This window comes from Lynx canadensis, chromosome A2 (assembly GCF_007474595.2).
Source record: "Lynx canadensis isolate LIC74 chromosome A2, mLynCan4.pri.v2, whole genome shotgun sequence".
Classification (NCBI taxonomy): domain Eukaryota; kingdom Metazoa; phylum Chordata; class Mammalia; order Carnivora; family Felidae; genus Lynx; species Lynx canadensis.
In genome coordinates, this window is record NC_044304.2 from 73600099 (window position 1) to 73615472 (window position 15374).

The 15374-nt window shown below is 43.6% G+C and overlaps 1 protein-coding gene and 1 pseudogene across 2 annotated transcripts in view; one reads left to right on the top strand and one right to left on the bottom strand.

Annotated features, from left to right (window-relative positions):
* Nucleotides 1-1197: 1197 nt before the first annotated feature.
* On the top strand, nt 1198-3601 carry LOC115501452 (annotated as a pseudogene).
* A 696-nt stretch (nt 3602-4297) lies between these two features.
* RALA (RAS like proto-oncogene A) overlaps nt 4298-15374 on the bottom strand; it is a 74258-nt gene continuing 63181 nt past the window's right edge. The window contains exons 4-6 of one of the 2 annotated variants that reach the window (XR_003967095.2): nt 14335-14509; nt 4701-6283; nt 4298-4567 (exon numbers count right to left, since the gene is read on the bottom strand). Coding sequence is in view for 1 of the 2 variants with exons in the window: in XM_030307716.2 (XP_030163576.1) it covers nt 6161-6283; nt 14335-14509 (298 nt within the window). In the remaining variant the exon portion in view is untranslated. Of the gene's footprint in view, nt 6284-14334; nt 14510-15374 lie in introns of both variants that reach the window. The other variant, XM_030307716.2, reaches the window with a different exon arrangement.

Genomic DNA, 15374 nt, shown 5'->3' on the forward strand with positions numbered 1-15374 from the left:
AACGGAGGCCAGACTGGAATTCCAGTTACCAGGTTCTGGAAGCCTTAGCCTCCAGAAGCCTCCACAGCCTCCTCTTGTGCTGTCTCCATTTATTTTTACTTTATTTTATTTTTAAATGTTTATTTATTTGTTTTGAGAGAGAGAGGGAGAAGAGTCCCAAGCAGGATCCATGCTGTCAGTGGGGCTCGATCCCACCAACTGTGAGATGATGGCCTGAGCTGAAATTGAGTTGGATGCTTAATAGACTGAGCCCCCCAGGTGCCCCGAGCTGTCTCCATTTAAAGCACCCTCAGGGGCGCCTGGGGGGGCTCAGTCGGTTAAGCATCGGACTCTTGATTTTGCCTCAGGCCATCATCTCACAGTTTGTAGGCTCGAGACCCACCGATGGTTCAGAGCCCACTTGGGATTCTCTCTCTCTCCCTCTCTCTGCCCCTCCCCCACTCACAAGGAATTAGAAGCCAAGACCTGTGCTTTAATTCTGGTTCTTACATCACTTGTGTGATTTTAGGCAAGTTACTTCCCGCTTCTGGCCTGTAATCTGAGGGAATCTTGGCTACGGCCCCTCCTAAGCCAACCTCCAGGACTCTAGAAAATACATCTCCATATCTTTCCACGACATCTGGCATCCTTTGCAAAGATCAGTCTGCGCACAACTCTCGGGGTTACAGGCTGAAATTCTTCACCCTTCCTCCACCCACCTTTCAGCTGGGGCCCAGATGTTGGCTTTCATATCTATCTGTTCCTTTCCCTTCCAATCCAACACACTCTTGTATTTTGGCTGTTTCTTTTCTTTTTCTTAAGTTCATTTTGAGAGAGAGACAGCACAAGCAGGGTAGGGACAGAGAGAGGGGCAGAGAGAGAATCCCAAGCAGGTTCCGCACTGTCAGTGCAGAGTCCGATGCAGGGCTCCCACACACCAACCGTGAGATGGTGACCTGAGCCAGACAACCAAGAGTCGGATGCTTAACGGACTGAGCCACCCAGGGGCCCCTGGGTGTTTCAAACACTCTGCCCTTAGGAGCATTTCCTGCTAGCTGCTTGCAAACACCTTTACACTTCAGCTGTTTGTTTTCATCGGGGTTTTTGATAAAAGGAATCTTGTTCTTCTATCAGATTAGCCATGCAAGTTATCACAGGCCTCATGGCCTCTCTTGAACAGATGTTCAGTGCTCCCCAGGCCCCTCCCCATCCCCAGAAATGGCGTTTTGTAAAGACGGAGAATACGGACTGACGGCCAAAGCTCCCTCCCGCCTGCCTCCAGGCCCCTGTCCTGTGTGGGGCTGCTGGAGCAAAAGGCCTGGAAAGTCATTCTGCATTTAAGAAAATATGGGAGGAGATTTCCGGCCTGCCAGAAGCAGGCTGACTCCTTCCTGACGTTATGGGAAAAACGCTGTAAGGCTTGACTCCACAGCTGAGCTCTGCACAAAGTTTTCCCTCTTGGCGCTTGGTCTTTGTCTCAGCAACCAGGCTGTACACACAGGAGGCCCCTTCGCCTCCGCCTCTCGTTCTCGGCTGCAGCCTTGGGGACGTGTGGGGCCTATCCCACCATGAATTCTCGTCCCCACTCTGCATTGTGCACGGAGCCAGACCACTGTGCTTCCAGTGCCAGGTAACAGTTGCTAGCTTTGTGGCCCCGGGCAAGTTTTTCTGTTCTTTGGCCTCAGTTTCTTCAGCTGCAAAACAGGGGTAAATGATAGCACCTACCTCATAGGATTAACACTAAATTTAAATACATATATACAGTATCTTGCATATAGGATGCACAGTTTGTTATAATTATTTTTCATGTTGACAGTCATAAGAAATAGGCGGTCTAGCCCAGAGTAAAGAGGCCGAATACCTAATCTTTGTCGTTTTTTAACTTCCTCTCCATCGGCATGGGACACCGGGGTAGTTTCTTCCGTGTGAATCTCTGTAATTGTCTCTGACTCATGTTTGTCCTTCATCTGCTATATTCCCAGCAGCGCCCACGGTGGGGGATATACAAATCTAAAGAAAACGAAAGGCATGAATGAAGACCTCTATTGACCTGCCACTCTTGACTTCCTAAGTAATTTGCTAAAGGAGACTTCTAACATGGGGTTAAATCAAAAGCATTACTTTGAAATCTTTACAGGAACTTTTGGTAAATGCTTTGATGGTTGCCAAATATTAAGTTTTATGTCCTTGTCACAGAATGGTGAGACATGAAACTCTGATTTAGTTTAAGACCAGAATTTAATCTAACCTCTGTTTGGTATATATGTAACATCATACCCCATACTGGTGTTAAACATGGGTCCAGTGAGGTTAAAACTATGCCAGTTATAACTTATATGTGCTCATTCTGGCACTGCTTATGAATTAAGAAAAGTGGGGCACCTGGGCTGCTCGGTCGGTTAAATGTCCGACTCTTCTTGATTTTGGCTCAGGTCATGATCTCACGGTTTTTGAGATCGAGCCCCGAGTTGGGATCTGCACTGACAGTGCAGAGCCTGCTTGGGATTCTCTCTCTCCTCTCTCTGCCTCGCCCCCACTGGCGCTCTCTCTCAAAATAAGTAAATAAAATTTAAAAAAAAAAAAAAGACTGCTGTTCATGAAATTATCTCCAAGCTCAATTTGGAGGGTGATCACTCCACATTCCCAAGTGCATACAGGTCTGTCCAAGAGCACACCAATCTTGATCAGCCTGAGAGTGATCCTCTGAACACTGAAATGACCATCAAGACCAAAGGTGTGGATGAGGTCACCATTGTCAACATTTTGACCAACTGCAGCAAGAACAGAGGATATTGCCTTTGCCTACCAGAGAAGGACCAAAAAGAAACTTGCATCAGCTCTGAAGTTAGCCTTGTCCAGCCACCTGCTCCGTGTGATGCTTCTGAGCTGAAAACCTCCATGAAGGGGCTAGGGACTGATGGGGACTCTCTCATTGAGATCATCTGCTCAAGGACCAACCAGGAGCTTCAAGAAATTAACAGAATCTACAAGGAAATGTACAAGACTGATCTGGAGGACATCGTTTCTGACACATCTGGTGACTTCTGCAAGCCGACGGTTGCCCTCAAAAAGGGTAGAACGGAAGACGACTCTGTCATCAATCATAAACCGACTGACCAAGATGCCCAGGATCTCTAGGATGCTGGAGTGAAGAGGAAAGGAACTGATGTGTTCAACTGGATCCGCATCATGAGTGAAGAGTGTGTCACCTCCAGAAAGTGTCTGGCTACTTCCAGGGATAAAAAGCTACTGAGCTATGACATGCTGGAGAGCATCAAGGAGTCAAAGGACACCTGGAAGAGGTTTTCCTGAACCTGGTCCAGTGCATTCAGGACAAGTCCCAGTATTCTGCTGACTGTACGACTCCATGAAGGGCAAGGTCACTCACGATAAAATCCTGACTAGAATCATGGTCTCTCGCAGTGCAGCGGACCTGGTGAAAATGAGGTCTGAATTCATGAGAAAGTACAGCAAGCCCCCATAGTACAGCATCCAGCAAGACAGGAAGGGCAACCATCAGAAAGCGTTGCCATACCTGTGTGACGGGGGTGACCGAGGCCCACGACAGCAGGAGCGGCCAGAAGTGGTGTTCCTTTGTTTCCAGCTAAGTTTTAGAAAATAGCTTGTGACTGACAGTCCCCTTGTGCCCGTCCCCGTGAGGATGACCTTGGCAGTGTCCCCTCACCATCTTTATTTCAGTTGCCTAAGCACCGTCTGCCTCTCATGTCTAGTCTTTTTAGTGAAAGAAATTAACATTCCAGGGAGTTGGACATCTATGTGAAACACTTTGCCTCTTGTGTACTGTGTCATGAACAGATGAATAACCCAAATTTTTACTTTATCAACAAGAAAGAAAAAAGGAGAAAGGAAGGAAGGAAGGAAGGAAGGAAGGAAGGAAGGAAGGAAGGAAGGAAGGAAGGAAAAGAAAGAAAAGAAAGGAATGGTAGGTAACAGCATGGTTACTCCTGCCACAATTTGGGAATTATATGGTCTCTGGGGATCATTCCAATTAGAACACGATAAAAGCTGGCCCCCAGCCATTTTAGTTTGGCAGTCTTCTAAAAGTAATGCGCAGTTGTGACCGCATAACGGTATCTTCCACGTAATCGTGCACATGGGGTCCTCCCATTTCTGAGCCCTCCCTGAGCCTGAGCAATGACTCTATTATCCAGGAAATCTGGCATCACTCAAAAGAAAGCCCTAAACTGAGAGTTCAAGACACTCAGCGGCTTTAAAATCTCTGATGAAGAGGCCCAGGTCGGGTCGTCTGAATTTTACATGTTACATATATCGTAAACATCAAGTAACACCACAAGCATTTAAAAAAAGGAAGTTTATTGGTCTTTAAATGGCTCAAATTGCAAATAAACCAATCGGGTAGTGGCATCAGCCTAAGACATGTGATGCGTCTTTGTCAGTTGGCTTCATAGCACCTCAGTACCCAGGAGAGGAAAGGTCTCAAAGCAAAGTCACAATGTTAGTGGTTAGGACCCCTGGTTAAATAAGACTGTGATGAGTACACACGGAGACCGCCGGGCCCGCGGGGCCAGGGTTACATTGGTAACTTGAATTCTGCACACGGCATAGCCTATGAAAAATACGAAACGGAAGATGTACATCTCAAACCCTTTAAGGACAAATATTTAACATGACAAGTCAGATGTAATATCTAAAGAGCTGAGTTCCTAAAAAGCCTATTTTTGTTAACTTCACATACACACCTGTTACCTGGAACGCCTGAATGCATTTTTCACTTGTTGAAATCAGGACTGAGCAAAAAGAAAGACAAAGTTTATTGAATTAGCCGTCTTAGCCCCATTCTGAAGAAGATAACAAAAATCTGGACAGTGGTATATTTCCCATTGAAATTATGTTCCCAAACAGCATGCTAGAATTCCTCCAGTGGGCACGGCACGCCAGGGCGACACAGGCTGGTGTTCGGTCTGCAGATGCCAAACATGCCTTCTGCACCATACTCGGGGTTCACTGCGTGATGTTAGCGTTAGGAAAGCGTGGCTCCGGTGTTCTCCATTATGAACACGGACTACAGGGACTCCGGGTAACTCTCCTGCAGCCAAACTGTCACCTCCTAAGTGCAAATGTAGAAATGAACCGGCCGCAAACACGCACACCTTCCCGAATGTTCTAGTGCAAAATGCATTAGCATTAACGACACCTTTCCTGTGCCCTGCTCCCGAGAGACCAACAATTTAACACACGCTCACCACTTGTAAAAAGGGAGTTCCAGGGACCGAGGGTTCACCGAAACAACTGTACTGAATCCCCACAGTCTACAATTATCTTACAAGTATGGGCTGGCCCTTCATGTCAAACTACCTTACGGTTAATGAAAAGCGATCAAGGAGCTCTGGACCCTTACTTTCGAGAACCAGAGTATGGCACACATTTTAAGTTTGGACAGACTCCTAGCAGACAGTTATTTTGCAAGAATCGTCTATACAAAAGTTGTACTCCATACCAGGCAAATACTCTCACCAGGACACGTGGGGCAATGGGCCCACGGCACCAGCGGGGACACATCCAGAATGACACAACCGGGTACTTTTCAGTTTCTAAATTAAGGCATATTCAAAAATTTCCATGTACAAGTTTACATCACTTTTCTACGTTAATCACCAGGTAATTAATGCAGGTTCACAGATGAATTACTCTCAATTTAACTATATGCAACAATCATGCCAATAACTTTTCTTCTATATTTTGCATAACAATGGTTAAAAAAAAGTGGTACAGTTTAACTACCATGTTCACAATTGTCATTTTTCAAGGCAGTAGAAGACCAAGACATTTTAAAATGATATAAAATTTAAGCTTTGTAATAAACCAGAGGAAGTAGCCTTTCCTCTCATCCCTCCCACCCCGTCTCGGCTCTAACAGTTCCAGAAAGACTGCCCGCGACACACAAGCCCATACGCTACATTCAGGACCGCGATAAATGTAGGCAATTATGAGAGAAGTTGAACTCTGCTTCTTGGTGAAGCCACATTAATTTCTTTTTTAAGTGAATTTGACTCTCAGTGCAGTTCCAATTCATGCTTTTAGTGATACATAACAATTTCCAAATCGTTAAAGTAATTTCAGTCAATTGAGCCTTCAATGGCAATGCTTATAAATTATATTTATTAGTATGGTCAAGATAAGAAAGGAGTTTGGACTTCGATTATAAAATGCAGCATCTTTCTCTGATTCTCTTGGCTAAACTTTTCCTCTTCTTTTTTCCATTCTTTTCTTTGCTGTCTTCCATTTTTCTGGCTCGAATTTCCCTCATTAAGTCAAAAAATACCTAGAAAGAAGAAAATAGGGTAAATAAAGCCACCAGATAGTATGACCTTGGTACTTCTTGGAACCGGAGCAGTAAACTTTGGGAATAAGTAAGAGTAACTACTTAAGAGCTTTTGTCTGGGGGCCACCTGGGTGGCTCTGTTGGTTGAGAGTCTGACTCCTGATATCAGTTCAGGTCGTGACCTTGTGGTCGTGGGATCGAGCCCCGTGTTGGGCTCTGGGTTCTGCACTGAGTGTGAAGCCGGCTTGGGATTCTCTCTCCCCATCTCTGCCCCTCCCCCACCCATGCGTGCTCTCTTTCTCTCAAAATAAACATTAAAAAAAAAGGGAGCTCCTGTTTGAGGCGTGTAGGGACAGGAAAGCACAAAACTAGAGTCTTCTTCAAGTACACTGGGAAAATCGGGAAATGTTCTGAGTTATGCTTTTTGGTAGAAATGTTCACAAAATATAACCTGATCTTCCCATCCCAACTTTCAAGACAAGTGATGATAGCTCCAAAGACAAAATTCAATGGACCGTCTTTGAGCAATTTACAATTAATAAATGTATCTTACCAGTTCATCTTTAAAAGTAATTAATTTATGTTTAACAAAATTTATATTTAATAACTGGTTTTTCCTCAGGTCCATTTTTAGAAACAAAGCTAAGGGAAGTGAGTGCTTCCTTTGTCATTTTGATACCAGAGGCTAAGAATTTATCAAGTCTGTCTTGATGTCTAGAAACTGGCAAAGGAGAGATATTAGTATAATAATTTAAAAATTACTAATGTAACAACTCAAAAGTTAAATATCAATAGCAAATGTCTGAGTGCAGACAGACAAGAGCCTAGAAGGATAAGGGCTCACACTGTACACGAATAGTTATGTGCGTGTATGATGAATGGATGAATAACTTTTATGGTTTATACCCAAATTCTGAATTAAAAAATTCAGTTATTACTTCTATTTTATTTTTTTATTTTTCTCAAGAGCATGAAATAAGAAGTGACACCACACCGATTAAAAACAAACATTTAAAAAATTCTGGTTAGCTTGTGCATTCTGAATGCTGTTAAGTCAACAAATGTGGGTTACGTAACGGCCAGTGTGCCTTTTCAAACATGCCTCCAGCTCTCTAAAGGAGACCGACTGGAAAAGCAAGGCGCCGAAAAGCACAGGTAGAGAGTGAGCCTGTGCGTGTGTAGAATATGGGTTACGTGGATCCGCCTGCATGTGAAGTAGAAACAATGAAACCAAACACTAGTATTATTTTGAGGATGAAGGGAACAGGGTACAGGGAACAGTGAGGCATCTCTGAATATATCTCGTTATACAACTTCTGTTTTGGAAATGGACATGTCTTACGTCTTAAAAAATGAAACTGGACACAAAAACTGAGAATCAAACTAAAACAAATAAGACTATACGTAGAGTTGGTGACATAATCCTACGGGGGACAGGATTATTTCGAGGGACTTTAAAACACAGTATACAGAATGTACGTCTCAGAAGAGAAGCCGAACAGAAAAACAAAAACAAAAGCTCAACAAATAAAAAAGACGGATCTCCGACATCACTTTGTAACTTGGCTGTTACTAGTAGCAGTGGTATCGTCCTTTTGAACAGTTTTATACAGATGCTACAGGACAGTGTAAGGGAGCAATTATGTTGATGTGGGTTAGGAACCAAGACTTCCAGTGTAAGAGAAGAGGGGTCAAAATCCCGAGTGCTAAACCTGAATCAGAAGTAACGGTGGGCTCTCAGGATTTGCTTCCTTGTAAGAATACATATGTGCCAGCACTTCACTGAAGGGACACGAAGCAACGACAGCCCAACAACAATAAGCAAATTAGTCCCCAGGCTTTGGCTGCTAAATACCATTCCTGCCAAGGGAACCAGCGTTTCCTAGACAAAGTGGACGATTCCTGATCTGGAGTGAAAAACAAAAAGTCAGTCAGAAAGCAAGGAGGCTATTAAAAAAAAAAATAAGGCAAGGAACAATCAGAGACTAGTGGGTTAAGTCAAATGGACACAGGACCAACACACAAGGTGAGGGGAATGGTTAAAACAGGGAAAAAGTGAGCAAAGAACATCCACAGAGGATGCAGGAGACCAAAACACACAGGTGACACAGACCCCATGGGCCCACGGGCTCGGCTTCCCCAGGATGGAGATTTCAGAACCCTGTGCTTCGAGTCCACAGTTGGCCATCGGGGCAGGGAGCTTCCAAACTAGCTACGTGTAATATCCGAGGACTCCCCTGCGGCTTTCAGATGTGGACTTATCACTATGGAACAGACATCAGGAGAAGGTTTAATTTCTAATTTTAGATAAGTATCCGCAGTGAACTTCAAATGAATCCCTATTAGAAATCGCCAAGGTCATCTTGACTAGCAAACGCCGTGGGGAACTTGTAAAGTCTGCATCAGCTACTATAATGAGCTAAAGCTAATGGAAGCTCTGTTCCAACGGCCACATGGAAGGACACGCGTAACTAGGGATAAGAATAAAGGGCTGTGGGGGTGCCTGGGTGGCTCAGGTGGCTGAGTGTCCAACTCTTGATTTCGGATCAGGTCATGATCTCAGGGTCGTGGGATCAAGCCCTGTGTTAGGTTCTGCGCTGAGTGTGATGCCTGCTTGGGATTCAATCTCTCTTCTCTCTCTGTCCCTCTCCCCCACTTGCGTGTTCTCTCTTTCTCTCTCTCTCTCTCTCTCTAAAAAAATAAAAATAAAAAAGAATAAAGGGTTGGCTTCGACAACCTCAGGCACATGATCATCCCCAAAGCGCAGGGCTGCCTTTGACTTTTTTTAATATAGACACTTTTCAAAATTACTTTTCTCTGTTTGCTCCCACCTCTTCTTCTCCTGTCTCCTTTGTTTTCCCATTCCCATTTTAGGGCAACCTGGTATACACAAAATTTGGCTCTTCTAAATCCAGAGTAGAGATCACAGGATATCCTTCTCACACAAGTCAAAATAAGACAAAACTAGATAAACATACAAACAGGCTCAGAATGCTAGGCTTACAATACTTACAGCTGAAAAAACAAAAGTTACTAGAAACGACAAACACCTCTCTTTTGAAAAGCATCAACAGACATTAGCTTAAATCTAAACCTCTGCCTTATTTGTTTTAAGCACTTAGACAATATTAAATTTTCAAACAGATTAAGGATCTACCATAAAAGCCAACAAAAAAGAAGGGAAAAAATTATAGGTAAGTTTTTTTTAACTTTTTAATTGTTTTTAAGTTTAGGATGGGAGACAGCTTTTCTAAGAAAGCCACAGAACCCACGAGTCAGAAAGGAAAACACTGAAAGATTTCACAGCATAATCCCTAGTGTTTTTCCATGGCAAAAGACAAGAATCAGCCAAGTTAGAAGATGTAGTATGGATTAGGAGACAATATCCACAACAGATATAAATGCACAAACGGTTAATGTCTTTACTATAAAGTACGCTTTAGGAATCAAAATAATAAAGCCGTAAGATCAATGGGCAGAAAAGAAAGTAATTTCAGAGTTCACAGAAAATGTACAAATGGAATGGCCCATGAATCAACTACAACATGTCTCATTAATTATCAAGAAACAATGGTTTAGCCACCTCCCCGGTGACTTTGAAAGGTTGCTTTACCTGGTGCTGGGAAGACAGTGGGGAGAGGGTTTTGGTGCAAGTAAGGACGCTTTCTGGAGGGCACCCTGTTATTAAAATTCACAATGCACCTTGCATGGGTGCACAGAAAGCTCACCGCAGCACTGCTGTGAGAGAAGACACAGCAGGCAATCGGCACGTCACTCACGGGAAAATGGCTGAATTACGAAAAAGCCCAACTATGAAACACTTCTAGATGTTTACAAGAATGTGGTATGTCTATATGTAACGGCATGGAAAGAACTACATCTGTTATGAAATTTACAAAGCAAACTACAGAAATACATGATCTACATACACAGAAATACTAAATATATGTTGTATATACACCATATGTATATAAATGTGCTACATACACTACAAAAGTCCTATTTATATGGGGGGAAAACAAGCAAACACAAGCTTTCCCTCAGATTCTACACGCCAGTCTGTAAGTGTAGATAAATGTCTGTCTGGAAAGACACACCTGATCAGCAGTGGTTGGTTACCTTACAGGAAGGGGAGGGGAGTGACTCACTTTTTCTCCTTATTACAGATTTTTCTTTATATAATAAGCATGTGTTCATGTTTTTAATGAAAACACTTAAAAATAAACAGACTACATTTCTCCTATAACTCTTTCCCCAACCTAAATTGGCTCTCCTGACGTAATAAATCACACTCTCCTTTTTGACATCTACTTGCTCAATCTGTTTCCATTACTCCAAGATGTTCCTTAAAAATTAAGAGCAACCTTAAAAAAAAAAAAAAATTAAGAGCAACCTTGGAGCCATGATTTAAAGAGCTGGAGCATTTAGCTAGAAGGCTACTAACAAGGTCGTCAGATGAACCTGGCACCCAGTGAGTCCACAAGCAGGTTTTCCATGTGGTCCTCTGCCTCTGGGTGACTCCTCTGTGACAGGCATGGCCTCTGCGACAGGCGAGGCCCCGTCTCCCTCTCCCCTCTCTCTCTCTCTCTCTCCCTCTCGAGCCAGCTCAACCACTCTGATGGTCCTGAAGCTTTTCACAGGGAGGATTCAAAATCTGCCTCTTTGAAACTTCAACCCAACGGTCTATTTGGAATCCAGATGAGGACAAGACATGAGACCTTACTCTTGTAGGGAGCTAGTATTTGTTTTTTGTGACAAACAAGATACATGCCAGTTTAATAGGAGCCAGTATTAACACTTGCCACCCCCCGACAATCTGTGCCAGGCTTCCAGTAGTGGGCGACATACAGCCTGGGAGACACCACAGGAGACACCATTGTGTCGAGTAAAACAGTGCGGAAATGACACGGGCACCAGGGTTGGCTGCACCCAGAGCCAGCAGATGCCATCACAGGCCTTTTGAAGTTGAATCAGGTGTATAATCTTTCCACTTCTTTTCCGCATCTAAACAGTGAGCACGAGAAGAGTATGCCTTACAGAGTTAAAGACAAATGGTCTGTGCTGGCCACAGTGCCTGGGTCTTACAGACACCATTGAATATTAGCTCCTTTACCTATTAACATTATTTCCTCAGCAAGAAACCAAATATAACCTAATTCTAGAAACTGAATAGTTGCTGCAAGTTACTTTTATTTAGCCACTGAGGTATTTTATCTGGCAGTCACTCCTCAGGGTCAGTAGTACATCAAGTTACAGTATTCCATATGAACTTGTACCTACCTACCTTCCTTCCTTCTTCCTTCCTTCCTTCCTTCCTTCCTTCCTTCCTTCCTTCCTTCCTTCCTTCCTATCTATCTAAGTGCATCCGTGCAAGTGGGGGGGCAGGCAAAGGAAAACAGAATCTTAAGCAGGCTCTACACTTAATGTGGATCCCAACGTGGGGCTCGATCCCACGAACTGCGAGATCATTACCTGAGCCAAAATCAAGAGTTGGACGCTCAACCGACTGAATCACCCAGGCGCCCACCCCCACCCTGCTCTGCCCCCGTACCTTGGTTTATAAGCGTCCACATTTAGTGTAATTTTGCTTTGGAGAGGTGACCCTTGAGTACAGACGATACTTTGCAAAACCGGCCACAGCAATACTCCCTACGCACCCTTCCAGCATCTTACCATTCTCCATCAGCACGTGGAGTCCATTCCCCTTCCTCCCAAACCTGGGTAGGACCTGCGACTACTCCAGCCAACAGAATGAAGTGGAAATAATGCTGAGTAACTTCCCTGCCTAGGTCATAAAAGGTGACATGGTTTCTGCCTGGTTCTTATTCTCTTGTGACACTGGCTCTTGCTCTAAGAAAGCCTAAAGTAGGACACAACAGAAAAGGTTACATGGCGAGGAACCGAGCCATCCCTGGACAACAGCCAGTGTCAACTGCCTGGATCAGGCATGTGTGGACAGTCTTTAGAACTTAATCAGAGGGCCTGAATGCCTCAGTCAGTTAAGCTTCTGACTTTGGCTCAGGTCATGATCTCATGGTTCGTGGGTTCGAGCTCCGTATCGGGCTCTGTGCTGACAGCTTGGAGCCTGGAGGCTGCTTCGGATTCTGTGTCTCACTCTCTCTGCCCCTCCCCTGTTCACACTGTCTCTCTCTCTCTCTCAAAAATAAACAAACATTAAAAAAAAAAAATTGAAAAAAAAAAAAAAAAAAAAGAAAAGAACAGAACCTAATTGAAGATGCTTCCAGTTCCCAGACTTTAAGCTTTTCAGCTGAGGCATGAGACACTGTGGAACAGAGACGAGCCAACTCCACTGTGATCTGTCCAAAACTTTGGCCCAGAGATTCCATGAGCATAATAAATGGTTACTTTCACCCATAAGTTTTGGGGGTATATTTTGTTACACAGCCAGAGTAACTAAAATAGCCCTATACTTTCAACTTTCCTCTTTTGAAAATACATGCATATGGCAAAAAATTCACGCCAGCAGATGACAGCACAGAGATTGTTATAATGACCGCTCCATAGCTTTTGTGGTTACTGCTCACCTCTTGGACCCACTGTCCTTAGTTTGAATAGGTTTTAGAGTGTGTTCTACAACTGCTCATCAGTTTGGAAGAAACGAAACACACACACACACACACACTAATATTAAATGCTGCCTTTCAAAACCCCAAACACACTGAACTTTAAAACCTATTTTTATTAGTACTTTAAATACATTTGCCATAACTTTGGAGAAAACTGGTATAGACTATGTAGAAATCTTATAACACTCATTTTGTACAGATCTCTTGGAACTACAGGAATCTCACCATGTGACAAGAAATCTAATCAGCTTAAGACAGTATAGTGACATTACCTAAAGACCTACAGTAATTGGGGGTGCCTGGGTGGCTCAGTTGGTCGGGTGTCCAACTCTTGGTTTTGGCTCGTGTCATGATCTCATGATTTGTGAGTTTGAGCCCCGTGTTGGGCTCTGTGCCGACACTGCGGACCCTGCTTGGGACTGTCTGTCTGTCTGTCTCTCTCTCTCTCTGCCCCTCCTCTACTTGCCCATGCATACTCTCTCAAACTAAATAAATAAACTTAAAAAAACCCACAGCAAATGAAAAGAAAGACTAATTTTTTTTAACTAATGATTTCTGTATTGGTATTACGAGTCTACAGGCACAAGCAGACCAATTCGCTAAAGCTTAAAGCCACCCAGAGCAGTGTTACTCAAAGTGTGGTCCACCAGGCCACAGTCTGTACCACCTGGAGCTTCCTAGAAATGCAAATTCTCAGGTCCCACCCCACAGCAAATGAAGCAAAATCTCTGGGGGTAAGACCCAGGAATCCATGTGTATTAAGTTTCATAGACACTTCTGCCAGTTAGAGTTTGAGAGGCACTCAGTAGAGCTTAGATGCTTGGAGGCTAAAAGAGGCTGTGTGTGGAGGGCTCAAGGGGGCGGTGCCTCAGTCTTCCTAAACACTGAAGACGCAGGTCTCGGCAGCAGGATGAAATAACGTATGTGGGCAGGTTCCCAGGAACAAGGCAAGGGTGTTCCTGGCCTGGACTCGGCGAAGGGCCAATGTAGACAAAGAAGAGGGCTCAGGGGGAAACAGAGGTGAGGGTAGGGGCATAGGTGTAGTAACAGATTTCAAAGCCCTCTTATCTGGGATCCTTTGTCTTCGGAGGTACCTTTACTTTCGAGAACTTAAATAGGGCTGGGCAGGTGTCAGCTCAGAGGACACTTCTAAATTATCCAGCCGCTCAGGGTAAGAAAAAAGAAAAATTAAGAAAAGGCAGCGATTCGGGTCAGAAATCCTATTAGTGCTAGAAAAAAACCACTTAGCTGTGGTGTCTCATGTTTTAATGTCTCTTGGGAGCCTGAGGACAAGGTGAAGTGAGAAATGCCTAACATGTTGCACTTGAGCATTTAGGGCAGATAATAATCAGCACATACTAAATCACCATTTGAAAGTTTCACAAATCTCTGGACAAAATGCAGCTGAGTTAAAGCAAATCAGCTTATTAACGTGATGTAGCAGTAAGGACAGCCACCTTTTACCTTGTCAACATTAGCTCGAGTTTTAGCAGATGTTTCCACATAGTTGACATTCCACTGGTCGGCTCTGGTTTTCGCCTCTTCTACAGAAACCTGCCTTTTATCTTCTAAATCTGATTTGTTACCAACCAGCAGAAATGGAACATTCTCATCTTCTTTTACTCTTAAGATCTGCTCCCTGGATAAAAGAAAATGAGAAAGAAATATTAATATCACCCCCACAGGTTAAGCTAACAAAATAACTAACACCATCTGCCATTAGCCTTTACGTGTGTGTGTCTACATAACAACAATTAACTCAATCATGGCATGGTAGGGCGTGTGCTGCACCTCTTCCTTATTCTACCACCAACCACTTGAATTACACACTTCACTGTCGAAGGGAAAATACACTGAAGAGAGTAGCAATATGGTAGTGGAGGCACAAAATCAAAGTGTCAAAGGCTACTTCCTCCAAGTGTTTTTGAAAATAAGCTTTCAACGTAAGGATGGTTTTAGATTTGCAAAAAGTAGTGAAGACAGTGCAGAGAGTTCCCGTATTCTCCACACCCTGTTTCCCCTACTGTTAACACCTTACGTCAGCATGGTACATTTATCATAGTGAAGGGACCAATCTTGATACATCATTATTAGCTGAAGTCCAAATTTTATTCAGATGTTTTCAGTTTTTCCCTCCTGTCCTAAGATCTCATCCAGGACACCACATGACATTTAGCTGTCATATTGCCTTAGATTCCATGTGACTCTGACAGTTCTCAGACTTGCCTTGGTTTTGATGACCTGGACAGTTTTGAGACGTGCTGGTCAGCTAATTTGTAGAAAATCTCTCAACTGGTATTTGTCTGATGTTTTTCTCATGATTAAATTGGGGTCATGGGATTTGGGGAGGAAGACCACAGAGGGAGAGAGTGCCATTCCTATTACATCATATCAATGGTCCTACCAAATGTTTTAAAAAAACCCCACACATGCCAGAAATCTCTGCAAGTCTGCTCTGGAGTACAGCTTTTGTATTCACAGAGAAGTTATATGCTGTCACCAGT